The sequence below is a fragment of the Oncorhynchus gorbuscha genome, linkage group LG05 (genome assembly GCF_021184085.1).
Source record: "Oncorhynchus gorbuscha isolate QuinsamMale2020 ecotype Even-year linkage group LG05, OgorEven_v1.0, whole genome shotgun sequence".
Taxonomy (NCBI): domain Eukaryota; kingdom Metazoa; phylum Chordata; class Actinopteri; order Salmoniformes; family Salmonidae; genus Oncorhynchus; species Oncorhynchus gorbuscha.
Genome location: NC_060177.1, coordinates 44,465,061 through 44,479,563, shown reverse-complemented (window position 1 = coordinate 44,479,563; position 14,503 = coordinate 44,465,061). Strand labels below are relative to the sequence as shown.

General features: G+C 45.3%; 1 protein-coding gene across 1 annotated transcript in view; it reads right to left on the bottom strand.

Annotated features, from left to right (window-relative positions):
• Positions 1-736: 736 nt before the first annotated feature.
• LOC124034880 (ALK tyrosine kinase receptor-like) overlaps positions 737-14,503 on the bottom strand; it is a 168,196-nt gene continuing 154,429 nt past the window's right edge. Inside the window, exons 22-25 of the mRNA XM_046348286.1 lie at positions 3,722-3,823; positions 3,349-3,483; positions 2,141-2,231; positions 737-1,876 (exon numbers count right to left, since the gene is read on the bottom strand). Of these exons, the coding sequence (XP_046204242.1) occupies positions 737-1,876; positions 2,141-2,231; positions 3,349-3,483; positions 3,722-3,823 (1,468 nt within the window). The remainder of the gene's footprint in view (positions 1,877-2,140; positions 2,232-3,348; positions 3,484-3,721; positions 3,824-14,503) is intronic.

Sequence of the window (14,503 nt, the reverse complement as noted above, 5' to 3'; positions counted from 1 at the left end):
GCAAGCATCAACAAACACATTTTTTCTTCATTGTAAAAAAAAAAAACACAAAACAACTCAGGAATCCAGTGTCCGACTGTCACCATATTTTGGGAAAATTGTTTCTGATTGATGAATCAACTGCCAAGGCCTTAATTTGCCAATGAAATAGATAACCCGCAATGAATGACAGCTAGAGAAGAAGTTAGCTAATGCTACAGTCAGTTAGACATCTAGCAGATGTGTATGGTTCTTAGTTATGTGTTTGTATGTTCTGTTTGTGTGTTTCCAGCATGACTCCATGTGAAAGGCTACGTTGACATCGACAGAGCCGCGAAGATGAGCGGTCGGCTCGTGAACACATTGCAAAGAAATTAGCTAGTTCAACCGAATGGAAACATCTAACCGTCCTGCCACAATTGTCTACTGAACATTAGCCAGTGCTGCAACATGTACATTGATCCTGTTTTCCGAGCCAACAACCCATAAGCTTTTCTTCTTAGTGGTCCTTTGCAGCTCTCCAATGTGCTTTAACACCCCATTGTAATTTCCACAGCCATTTTATCTCATTGGGATGAAATATTTTGGACTCAATGCAATAGCTTGATCCAATCGGTGGATGAAACCAAGGTGTCCTGACGGGAGGGCTGGTCGTAAGGTGTCCTGACACAGTGTTGCACGGTGTATCATCAAGTCTGGCTGTATGCCTATCTGTCTGTACACACAGTCTCCAAGGTGGAGGTTGGGGTTGGAGGGGCTAAAGCACTGTGGCATTGTGGCCCTCCATCCGTGGCAGCCTCGGTTCCTGCACCGTCCCCATGGTGACCAGCAGAGGGAGGCTGTCCTCGGCTTTGGCCGTCGTCGAGTGGCTCAGCGAGAGCTGGGTCCCCGCCACTCCTCTCTGGAGGGCCACGGGTGGCGGGGGAGGGGGCGGTGGAGGAGGGGGGTTGACAGAGACAGGATTCTGGTGGTGGTGGGCTGCCTCTAGGGGTAACCCTTGCTCCTGGTAGCCATAGCCGATGTTCCCGCAGGGGAATCTGCGAAGTCTAAATAGAGGGACCGGGGGTAGGGCGGCGGAATCTAACAGGAGCGGGGAAGGGGTAGGATCAGTGGTACCCAAGGAGGTAGCCTGGGGTGGTGGCGGAGGTGGCAAAAGCGGCCTGCAGAACCCCTGCTGTTGCTGCTGCTGGTGATGTAAGAGCTGCATCTGCTGTTGCTGCTGTGGATGGAAGGGGTATGGTGGCTGGAACTGCTGCTTGTGCTGCTGGAGACTCAGGGCCCCCACCGCCTCGGCCACAGTCCGTCCCTTGTGCTCCTGCCCCTCGCCTGGCACCCTCCCACCCCCAACTCCCCCACCTCCACTGCCCACTCTTTCCTGCTTTTGCTGCAGCTGTTGTTGTTGCTGCGGTTGTTGCTGATGCTGCTGCTTCTTCTGCTGTTGCAGCTGGAGGAACCAGGAGCCATAAGTGGGGTTCCACAGGTTGGTGGGTTTCCCATTGCGACCCTCCTTATCCCCAGGGTGGCCCTGGGTGAAGGCCAGATTGACGTGGCCACCGTCTGGGTTAGGTTGCTGGGTGGAGATGGGGGGAGGTGCCTTGGAGGTGGCTGTGGTCATGATGAATGTCTGGGGATGGGGCTGGGGTTGTTGAGCCATCGCCTGGGGCTTGCATGTTTCGGGGAGCTGGTTGGTAAGGAGGAGGGGTTGTTCAACTCTTCGATTCTCCTCGGTGGGCTTGGGGGCTGACGGTGGCGGTGCGGGGCCCACACCGTCAGGCATCAGAGTGGACACCAGCAGGGGGGGGGCCGTGGGGTCCTCAGGGTGCATGGGTACCCGCTCCTCCTCTTCAGGGAGGGGGCCATATTCCACAGGCAAGGGAACAGTCACCACATCGGGGTCCTGGAGAGGATAGAGGAGCAATGTTTCTAGCATTAGACACAAACAATTGTGAACAACAAACTATGATATTAACATTACAAATGTCTGAATTTGTAGAAATTCCCAAAAGGAATACAGATTTTACACGGACAGACATGTTATGAGCTATGTCACTTCTTAAAATAGTCAAACATATTAAAATCTTGTGGCAGTTAGACAGTCATAATAATACTTGAGCACATTTCAAGTGCAGAGGTGTTGACTCTCAATTGTCACGCTCCCTACCTGTAAGCAGTAGTCAATCCTTTCCAAGATGGTGGAGAAGTTGGGCCTGTCTTCCGGTTGATGCTGCCAACTCTGTGTCATTATCCGGTACCTAAGAGAGAGAGGGACACACACACACACACACACACACACACACACACACACACACACACACACACACACACACACACACACACACACACACACACACACACACACACACACACACACACACACACACACACACACACACACACACACACACACACTCAAAAATGTTTCTTCTATTTGAACTTCGCACAAGTTGACTAGTCTCTAGACAGATGGTTTACTTCTGGCAATGTATCAATGCTCCAGCTAAAGCGTCTGTACAAAACGTCTGTTGCGGCATCAGTTGGGAAAGAAATTGGAAGTGTCACCGGGAACGTCACTGCCATATCTACTTGCAACCTTAGCTAATCATGAGCACAATTCCTGCCTGATTTTAAGCCTCGCCTACCGAAACTTGTGATTTGTCTGGAGAGTTGGCTGTCTGAAGATTCCTTTTGAAATGTAAAAGAGAAGCTGACATTCTCCTCAGACCTTGTGCCTTTGCTGTCTAGCTCACGATGCTCCAAGGTCTGGGATATCTGAGACCACACGTTGACAAACAGTTAAAAAACATGTTCCCCCATTCACTAATACACTTGACAAACTCGCACACAATGATGTCAATAAAGTGTAACATCCCACTGGTTTGAGTGATTACTGTTGGAAAGTCAGTGGGGGTTAAACTGAACCCTGGGGTACCCCACCGAGACATCAACTCAAGCGATTTTTTTTATTGGCTGGGCTGATTTGCCTCTTGTGCAATATGCTGTGGTAATGTGAGCTAGTCATGATGAAGTTTACTACATGGGGACTGTGTCTGTTTTTGTGTGAAAAAAATATCACAGATGAAAAGGGTTGCGAGCACGTGATAGTTTGAGAAGTTATGGGTGTGTGTGTACGCTTGAATCCCTGTGTAAGTCTGCATACTGTGTGTGCATGGGTGAAACTGTATACTGTGTGTGAGGGTGTGTTATGTGTGTAACAGAATAAGTTCCATCCCTGTCTTGAGTGTCAGTTCAGAAAGGGCCTGAAGTTGACTGAGCGACAGTTCACTTTTCAATCTTCACTAGCCTGCTAGCTCACATCTGCTACATGTGTTTGGGTGAAGTGTGATAGTTTTGGTGGTATTTTGGACTTACACAGGCCCTGGGCAGTTTTTGGGAGGGTCCATCCTTCCCCCACTGGTGACAAACTCCAACACTTCCTGGTTACTGCGACTGGGATAGGGCATATAGCCCAAAGAGAAGATCTCCCATAGCAGCACCCCAAAGGACCTGAGAGAGAGGGGGAAAGAGGTAGGAGGAAGAAGGAGATGGGGGGAGGGAAATAATCATAAATGTGACAGGGGTGAAGGAGAGAGGGAGAAAGTAGTGAGGCTTTCAAAAGGTGAAAAAGCATATTCTCCATTAGGACAGAGAGGGGGAGGTGAGGTAGACTGGAGCGGTGAAATGAAAGGGGGTGACATTCAAGATAACTAAAGTGTTATTGAGAGTGTGTTTCAATGAAACGTACCATGTGTCCGTTTTGGATGTGAAAATCCCCTCCATGAAGGCTTCCGGAGGCATCCACTTCACAGGCAGCATGGCGCGCCCACCCTTTCTGTAGTAGCTGGCCCTGTGGGGAGACACAGACACACACACAGTTGATTTTGTTAGTGCTTTTGCAGGACTCCATTTACTGCACAACAGGTAGAGAAAGGGATGAAAAGAGATAGGGCAGAGCCAAAGTTCAGTCACACCAGTGTTTCCATAGAAACAGCACAACATCAGATCTAATAATTGGATCCTCCTTTTACACAGTGATATTGCGCCGTGCTGATCCAATCAGTTGAATTTTACAATAACTGTAACAGAACGAGTGGACGCCCACGAAAGTACTCAGTCCTCCTTATCTTCAAGAGAAAGGGGGGGTATTTAAATTTTTTCACAGACCGAGTTGTTTTAAACTGTCTCACGCACCTGCTGTGAGCTTGTTATCTGATAGGCAGCAGAGTTATCAGTTTCATCTTCACCAGTCCCGAACACGCACTGAGAAGATAAACGTTAACTTGGAATTGCATCTGCTGATTTTGCATTGTTTTTCGGCTTGCTTCTCTAGAAATTCTGGTGGCCATGACAGATGGTAAACGTGAGTTGCCTTGGGGGTGTGGTTTGATGTGAGTATTTATTGGGTATGTCCTTGTAGAATGTTTTGAGGTATTGACGGCCCATGACAAACCTTTTCATTCTCCTGAGGGGGAAGAGGCTCTGTCACACCTCCTTCACAACTGTGCAGGTGTGAGTGGGCCATTATAAGGCTTTTAAGGTGAGTTTAAGGCCTTTAAGGTTGAGATGGACACCAAGGAACTTAAAGCTCTCAACCCGCTCCACTGCAGCCCTGTAGTCCACGATTAGCTCCTTGGTCTTCTTGATGTTGAGGGAGAGGTTGTTGTCCCAGCACCACACTGCCAGGTCACTGACCTCCTCCCTGTAGGCTGTCTCATCATCGCCGGTGATCAGGCCCACCACTGCCGTCAACAAACTTCATGATTGTGTTGAATCAAATCTAGCTTTATTTATACAGCATATTTCAGACATGGAATGCAACACAACAAGAAAAAACTAATTAAAACAAAATAACTGAAAGAAAAACTGAATGAAGCTAAAATGGTGTGTTTTAAGATCTCTTAAAAATGTCCATAGTTTCGGCCGACAGGCTATTTCAGAGGCTGGGGGCACAATAACCAATGGCTGCCTCACCATGCCTCTTGGTCCTAGGCTTTGGGATAGTTAAAATGCCAGAGCACCTCAGGGATCTACTGGGTCCATAACTTAAAAGCATGTCTCACATGTATTAGAGTGTACAATTCTTATATTGGAAGAATTGTATTTAAAAAACAAATTGAAGAATCTTATAATGTAATCTTAAACTCACAGGCAGCCAGTGCAGAGACCTTAAAACCAGTTTAATGTGTGCTGTCCATCTGGTCTTGGTCAGTACCCTTGCTGCGGCATTCCGTGTGTTTTGCAGTTGACCAATGGCTTTCTTAGTTAGACCAGACAGGGGAGCATGACAGTAATTTATCCGTGGAGCAACAATCCTCTGATGACACAAAGTTGTGTTTCGTCTGCGTAGCATTGAAAATCAGTGCTGTGCTTTCTGATAATGCTGCCAATGGGTAACATGTATAAACTGAACCGTTTCAATAAACTGAACCGTTTCAGACCGAAAATCGAATCTTGTGGAATGCCACATGTGATATGTATTTTCTCTGAGATATGTTCACAAGGGGTGACAAAAAAACTCTTGACTGGTTACAAAGGTCCTAAACCAATTTAGAACAGGACCCGAGAGGCCAACCCACCGCTCCAGTCTATCCAGAACAACATCACGGTCAACAGTGTCGAAAGCAGCACTTAAATCCAAGAGTACAAGGACAGAGAGCTGTTTGGCATCTGTGTTGGTTCTATGATCATGTACCATTTTAACCTGTTGAAGATCTTGAGTCCCAATTGGGAACTTTCCCCCCCACGTTCAGCTGGAAGGTGGCGCATGGAACGCAAAAATATTCCTAAAAATATTTAACCTCCACACATTAAAAAGTCCAATAGCTCAAATGAAAGATAAACAACTTGTTTATCTACCCAGCAAGTCAGATTTCTCAAATGTTTTACGGCGAAAACATAGCACATATTTACGTCAAACCACCACCGCAGACATAGCTCATTTGCATAGCCAAGTTGGAAAAAATATGCAATCAACAAACGCAGGATTAAAATAAAAATAATTTCACTATCCTTTTGAAATCTTCATCAGATGACAGTAATATAACATGTTACACAGTACATTTATGTATTTTACAATAATATGCCATATATATCCATAAATTTCTGTTTACAATGACGCATCGTTCAAAAAATGCTACTTAAATGTCCGGAGAAATGACGATAGCTCCGGCAGATAACGTCAGCTAACAAGGAATACACATCACATCATAAACTTTGACTAAATATACATGTTCTACATATGGATAGAAAGATACACTTCTTCTAAATGCAATCGCTGTGTTACATTTATTTTTAACGTTACAGGTTTCGTTCACTAGGCTATACTATGAGTCGGCGCTCAAAAAGTAGCATTATGGCTCCTCTATCTTGGAGTCCACATAAACCCAAATTTACCACATAAATATTCCCTTACCTTTGCTGTTCTTCCATCAGAAGACCTGGAAGGAATTATACTTACCAAAAACAGCGTTTAGTTTTGCAGTCTGTGTCTTTCGGTTCTCAAACACGACACATTTCGGTTGAAATGTAGCCAAAAGTCAAGTGGATGCGCACCAAAACGTCGAACTTACATATTATATGTCGATTAAACTTGTCAAACTAACTTCATAATCAAGCTTTAACATGTTATAAAGGTGCACAGCAATCCTGAGGACGAACAGAAACACACTCATTGTTTAATCTACTTCGGAAAAAAGACATCACCGGAGGAGAGCGCGCATAAAAGTGACCTGTTTTTTCGCGTGACCGAAAGGTTTCGGCCCGCCACAACTCTCGTGAGTGCGCGATTCTCACAATGAGAATCCCCATTGAAAGCTGAGATCGTGCTGAAGACAGAGAGACTGTTCCCAGACCTGTAAGTGCTTGGAAAGGGTGGGGCGGTGACATCAAAGTTGGGCCAACTTTTATGATGACAAGAGAGAGTTTGGGAGAATGACTGCCCTGAGAGTTCTGCTTTACATACAGACATCATTTAAACGGTTTTAGAAGCTTTAGAGTGTTTTCTATTCAATAATAATTATTATATGCATATTAGCAATTATTAGCAATTTTTGACAAAAAAAAATTCTGTTTACTATGGGCACGCAATTCCTCCAACGGGGGCAGTAGATAGCCCTATCTTTAAGAGGCTGTCTCTGTGCTGTGGTGGGCCCAAAAAATATAGTTGGCACTTAAAAAATCAGCTTGAAAACCAATTTCTCCAAAATGTTTATTAAGAATGGAAGGCTGGAGATTACCCAAACATTGAAGGGATTCTTCAGAAGGGATTTCACCACAACAGTGAGGAAAGTGCCTGTGAACAGGGAGGCATTAACCAGAGCTTACACTTCTTCAGATATGCAAATAAAAACTGCTTTGAAGAAGGTGTTGTGTATAGGATCGAGAGTGCAGGTATAAATTGTGATATCACTTTCCTCAGCATGCCTGTGTCAACCAGGGAAAATACCTCCATAGTGCCTTTAAGTGGTAGACTTAGAGCACATATCATCAAACTTCTCAACAGGTATTGCTTGACTGATACCCAGCCTAATGCTTTAAACTCATCACGTTTAGATGTGGAGGAAAGTTCACATAGGTTTGTGGGGGTATGATTAAAATAAAATAAAATAAAAATATATTTAACCTTTTATTTAACCAGGTAGGCCAGTTGAGAACAAGTTCTCATTTACAACTGCGACCTGGCCAAGATAAAGCAGTATGACAAAAACAACAACACAGAGTGACACATAAACAAATGTACAATCAATAACACAAAAATAAAAATAGACAGATCTATGTACAGTGTGTGCAAATGTAGAAGAGTAGGAAGGTAAGCAATAAATAGGCAATAGAGGTGAAAATAATTACAATTTAGCATTAATACTGGAATGATATATGTGCAGATGATGATGATGTGCAGGTAGAGATACTGGGGTTCAAAAGAGCAAGAGGGTAAGTAATAATATGGGGATTAGGTAGTCGGGTGGGCTATTTACAGATTGGCTGTCTACAGGTACAGTGATCGGTAAGCTGCTCTGACAGCTGATGTTTAAAGTTAGAGAGGGAGATATGACTCCAGCTTCAGAGATGTTTGAAATTCGTTCCAGTCATTGGCAGCAGAGAACCTGGAAGGAGAGGCGTCCAAAGGAAGTGTTGGCTTTTCGGATGACCAGTGCAATATACCTGCTGAAGTGCATGCTCCAGGTGGGTGTTGCTATGGTGACCAGTGAGCTGAGATAAGGCAGGGCTTTACCTAGCAAAGACTTATAGATGATCTGGAGCCAGTGGGTTTGGCAACGGATAAGTAGTGAGGGCCATCCAACGAGAGCATAGAGGTCGCAGTGGTGGGTAGTATATGGGGCTTTGGTGATAAAACGGCACTGTGATAGTCTACATCCAATTAGCTGAGTAGAGTGTTGGAGGCTATTTTGTAAATGACATCGCCAAAGTCAAGGATCGGTAAGCTAGTCAGTTTAATGAGGGCATTTTTGGCGGAAGAAGGCTTTGTTGCGAAATAGGAAGCCGATTCTAGATTTAGCTTTGGATTGGAGATGCTTAATGTAAGTCTGGAAGGAGAGTTTACAGTCTAACCAGACACCAAGATGTTTGTAGTTGTCCACATATTCTACGTCAGAACCGTCCAGGGTAGTGATGCTAGTCAGGCGGGAGGGTGCGGGCAGTGATCGGTTGAAGAGCATGCCTTTAGTTTTACTAGCATTTAAAAGCAGTTGAAGGCCACGGAAGGAGTGTTGTATGGTGTTGAAGCTCATTTGGAGGTTTGTTAGCACAGTGTCCAAAGAAGAGCCAGATGTATACAGAATCGTGTCGTCTGCATAGAGGTGAGTCAGAGATTCACCAGCAGCAAGAGCGACATCATTGATATATACAGGGATAAGAGTCGGACCGAGAATTGAACTCTGTGGCACCCCCATAGAGAATGCCATAGGTCCGGACAACAGGCCCTCCAATTTGACACACTGAACTCTATCTGAGAAGTAGTTGGTGAACCAGGCAATGCAGTCATTAGAGAAAACTGCCGATAAGAATGCGATGATTGACAGAGTCGAAAGCCTTGGCCAGATCGCCTGCACAGTACCGGCTTTTATCGATGGCGGTTATGATATCTTTTACGACCTTGAGCGTGGCTGAGGTGCACCCAAGATCAACTCGGAAACCAGATTGCATGGTGGAGAAGGTATGGTGGTATTCGAAAGGGTCGGTGATCTGTTTAAAAAGGCAGGGCAGGATGGATATAGATCTATAGCAGTTTGGGTCTAAGGTATCTCCCCCTTTGAAGAGGGGGATGACTGCGGCAGCATTCCAATCTTTGGGGATCTCAGGCTAGTAATAGCGGTTGAATAGGCTAGTAATAGGGATTGCAACAATTTTGGCTGATCATTTTAGAACGAGAGGTTCCAGATTATCTAGCGAAGCTGGTTTGTACGGGTCCAGGTGTTGCTGCTCTTTCAGAACTTTAGGTCTTTGGATTTGGGTGAAGGAGAAGCGGGGCGGGTTTGGGCAAGTTGCTTCAGGGGGTGCTGAGGTGTTGGCTGGGTTAGGGGTAGTGGAAAGCATGGCCAGCCGTGGAAAAATGCTTATTGAAATGATCGATTATCGTAGATTTTATCGGTGGTGACAGTGTTTCCTATCCTCAGTGCAGTGGGCAGCTGGGAGGAGGTGCTCTTATTCTCCATGGACTTTACAGTGTCCCAAAACATTTTGGAATTAGTGCTGCAGAATGTAAATATCTGTTTGAAAAAGCTAGCCTTAGATTTCCTAACTGACTGAGTATATTGGTCCCTGACGAGTTAGATTTCACGGGGGCTCGATGCTAATGCAGAACGCCACAGGATGTTTTTGTGCTGGTCAAGGGCGGTCAAGTCTGGGGTGAACCATGGGCTATGTCTGTTCTTAGTTTTACATTTTTGAATGGGGCATGCTTATTTAAGATGGAGAGGAAAGCACTTTCAAACAACAACCAGGCATCCTCTACTGACAGGATGAGGTCAATATCCTTCCAGGATACCCAGGCCAGGTCGGTTAGAAACTGCTGCTCACTGATGTGTTTTAAGGAGCGTTTGACAGTGATGAGGAATGGTCGTTTGACCGTGGACCCATTATGCACGCAGGCAATGAGGCAGTGACCGCTGAGATCCTGGTTGAAGACAGCAGACGTGTATTTAGAGGGCAAGTTGGTCAGGAGGATATCTACGAGGGTGCCCATGGTTACGGATTTAGGGTTGTACCTGGTAGGTTTCATGATCATTTGTGTGAGATTGAGGGCATCTAGCTTAGATTGTAGGATGGCTGGGGTGTTAAACATGTCCCAGTTTAGGTTACCTAACAGTACAAACTCTGAAGATAGATGGGTGGTGATCAATTCACATATGGTGTCCAGGGAACATCTGGGGGCTGAAGGGGGTCTATAACAAGTGGCAACGGTAAGAGACTTGTTTCTGGAAAGGTTCATTGTTTGGGCACAGACCTGGATAGTATGACAGAACTCTGCAGTAGATTGCAACTCCGTCCCATTTGGCAGTTCTATCTTGTTAGAAAATGTTGTAGTTAGGGATGGAAATTTCAGGATTTTGGGGTGGCCTTCCTAAGCCAGGGTTCAGACATGGCTAGGACATCCGGATTGGCGGAATGTGTTAAAGCAGTGAATAAAACAAACTTGGGGATCAGACCTCTAATGTTAACATGCATGAAACATATGCTTTTACGGTTACAGAAGTCAACAAATGAGAGCGCCTGGGTTAACCTCTACATCACCAGAGGAACAGAGGAACAGAGGAGGAGTAGTATAAGAATACGGCTAAGGAGACAGGTTTTTGGGCACAGAAGGATAGATTCAAGGCATACTGTAGCAGGAGACTACAGTGAAATAAGGCAATATACAAGGCATATAGACATTAGGGAGAGGCAGTGAGTTAGTAGCTAGGTGAGCTGGAGGCATGGAGATTCTAGCAGCAGGTAGACCGGGGAAGGTTGCTAGTGGTTAAGCGTTGGTCTTCAAACCCCGAGCTGACAAGGTACAAATCTGTCGTTCTGCCCATGATCAGGCTGTTAACCCACTGTTCCAAGGCCGTCATTGAAAATAAGAATTTGTTCTTAACTGACTTGCCTGGTAAAATAAAGAAAAAATTAAAAAACAGGGGAGCCTGTGGAAACCACCTTGGACAGTTACGTTGGCAGACCAGTCGTGATGGATTGACGGGGCTCTGTGTCGGCAGCAAAGGGTCCAGGCCAATTGGCAAAAGAGGTATTGAAGCCCAGGGATTATCTGATGGATTTCTTTGGCTAGACGGGGGATGGGCTGATGGATTTATCAGGCCATCAATGGTTGAGAAGAGCTCTCTAATTATTCTGATTATTAGTGATCAAGTTACAAAAATTTGCCTGTCTGGCATTTCAAATTCCCTTGTTATATATTCCAAGTGTCTCTCTCAGAATATCATAACGGACCTGCAACTTTGACTTTCTCCACTTCAGCTCTGCCTTTCTCCATTTTCTCTTTAATTGATTTGTTTCATCACTCATGTAAGGGGCTCTTCGTATGGATGCTGCCTTTTTCAACTTTTCTGGAACCATCAATGGTTGCCCTTAATTTGCTATTAAAGTTATCAACGAAATCATCACAAGAGGAAGGCAGAATATGGGATGGAGTATTGATCATACACTCAATATCTGTATCAACTTCAGATGTAAGACAGTGTTTCTTAATAATGTGGTTATGGGTGGGCCCAGTAGAAAGCCCCATGGTAATAACCAGGTCCAGAGTATGGCCACAGTTATGGGTGGGCACAGTAGAATGCCCCCTGGTAATAACCAGGTCCAGAGTATGGCCACGGTTATGGGTGGGCCCAGTAGAAAGCCCCATGGTACTAACCAGGTCCAGATTATGGCTACGGTTATGGGTGGGCCCAGTAGAAAGCCCCATGGTAATAACCAGGTCCAGAGTATGGCCACGGTTATGGGTGGGCCCAGTAGAAGCTCCAAGCTCGTCATCAAGCTCCAGACCCTGGGTCTCGACCCCGCCCTGTGCAACTGGGTACTGGACTTCCTGACGGGCCGCCCCCAGGTGGTGAGGGTAGGCAACAACATCTCCACCCCGCTGATCCTCAACACTGGGGCCCCACAAGGGTGCATTCTGAGCCCTCTACTGTACTCCCTGTTCACCCACGACTGCGTGGCCATGCACGCCTCCAACTCAATCATCAAGTTTGAGGACGACACAACAGTGGTAGGCTTGATTACCAACAACGACGAGACGGCCTACAGAGAGGAGGTGAGGGCCCTCGGAGTGTGGTGTCAGGAAAAAAACCTCACACTCAACGTCATCAAAACTAAGGAGATGATTGTGGACTTCAGGAAACAGCAGAGGGCACACCCCCCTATCCACATCAATGGAACAGTAGTGGAGAGGGTAGTAAGTTTTAAGTTCCTCGGCATACACATCACAGACAAACTGAATTGGTCCACTCACACAGACAGCATTGTGAAGAAGGCGCAGCAGCGCCTCTTCAACCTCAGGAGGCTGAAGAAATTCGGCTTGTCATCAAAAACACTCACAAACTTCTACAGATGCACAATCGAGAGCATCCTATCGGGCTGTATCACCGCCTGGTAAGGCAACTGCTCCGCCCTCAACCGTAAGGCTCTCCAGAGGGTAGTGAGGTCTGCACAACGCATCACCGGGGGCAAACTACCTGCCCTCCAGGACACCTACACCACCCGATGTCACAGGAAGGCCATAAAGATCATCAAGGACAAGAACCACCCGAGCCACTGCCTGTTCACCCCGCTATCATCCAGAAGGCGAGGTCAGTACAGGTGCATCAAAGCTGGGACCGAGAGACTGAAAAACATCTTCTATCTCAAGGCCATCAGACTGTTAAACAGCCCCCACTAACATTGAGTGGCTGCTGCCAACACACTGACTCAACTCCAGCCACTTTAATCATGGGAATTGATGGGAAATGATGTAAAATATATCACTAGCCACTATAAACAATGCTACCTTATATAATGTTTACATACCCTACATTATTCATCTCATATGTATACGTATATACTGTACTCTATATCATCTACTGCATCTTTATGTAATACATGTATCACTAGCCACTTTAACTATGCCACTTTGTTTACATACTCATCTCATATGTATATACTGTACTCAATACCATCTACTGTATCTTGCCTATGCCGCTCAGTACCATCACTCATTCATATATCTTTATGTACATATTCTTTATCCCTTTACACTTGTGTCTATAAGGTAGTAGTTTTCTAATTGTTAGCTAGATTACTTGTTGGTTATTACTGCATTGTCGGAACTAGAAGCACAAGCATTTCGCTACACTCGCATTAACATCTGCTAACCATGTGTTTGTGACAAATACAATTGGATTTGATTTGATTTAGAAAGCCCCTTGGTAATAACCAGGTCCAGAGTATGGCCACGGTTATGGGTGGGCCCAGTAGAAAGCCCCTTGGTAATAAGCAGGTCCAGAGTATGGCCATGGTTATGGGTGGGCCCAGTAGAAAACCTCATTGTAATAACCAGGTCCAGAGTATGGCCATGGTTATGGGTGGGCCCAGTAATGTGTTAGATAAAGTCTATAGATCTCAAAGACTCCGAAATTCAAAGGCCTTGGAGTCAGTCTCTGTCACCCAACACAATTATTTTATCATAGTTCTCAAGAAACATAGGCAATAGTTCAGAGAATTCAGTAAAGAAAGTGGGGCAGGGCATTGGTGGCCTATACAGACCAAAAGTCACCAAATGAAATGGCCAGACACCCGAGAGCAATAGTAAAAATAGAGGCTTTCCTCCCACCCTTTTTCAATAGAATATGAAAAGTTGTAGTCCAGGTGGAGGCTTCAATAAGAGTGGCACTACATCCTGAACACAGCCATGTTTCAGTGAGAAATATGCAAACAACTTTGAGCTCGGTAATGAGGTCATTCATGAGAATGGTTTAACTAGTGATTGCTCTAACATTTAAAAGTCCCATATTAAATTAGTGTGGGCCACTCTGCCTGTGGGGCGTCTGCCTAGAGGTAACCAATCAAATACGAACCAAATTATTAACGTTACAACCACGTTTTCTGACAGTGTCCAATCTACCAGAATGGTAGGAGTTCGCAGTTTTTATAAACTCAGGCGGAGTTAAAGGAACATCAATTAAGTTACTCACAATAACCGTAGTGCCATTTCTATAGGAGTTGATATGGTATCCAAGTTCTCTGTGTCACGTTCTGACCTTAGTTCCTTTATTTATGTCTTTGTGTTAGTTTGGTCAGGGCGTGAGTTGGGGTGGGTAGTCTATGTTATTTTTTCTGTGTTGTGTTTGTGTTTGGCCTGGTATGGTTCTCAATCGGAGGCAGGTGTCGTTCGCTGTCTCTGATTGAGAATCATACTTAGGTAGCCTGTTTTCCCCATTTTAGTTGTGGGTGATATTTTCTGCTTAGTGTGTCTGCACCAGACAGAACTGTTTCGGTTTCATTTTTGGTTCTCTTGTTGTTTTTTGTCATTAAGTGTTCC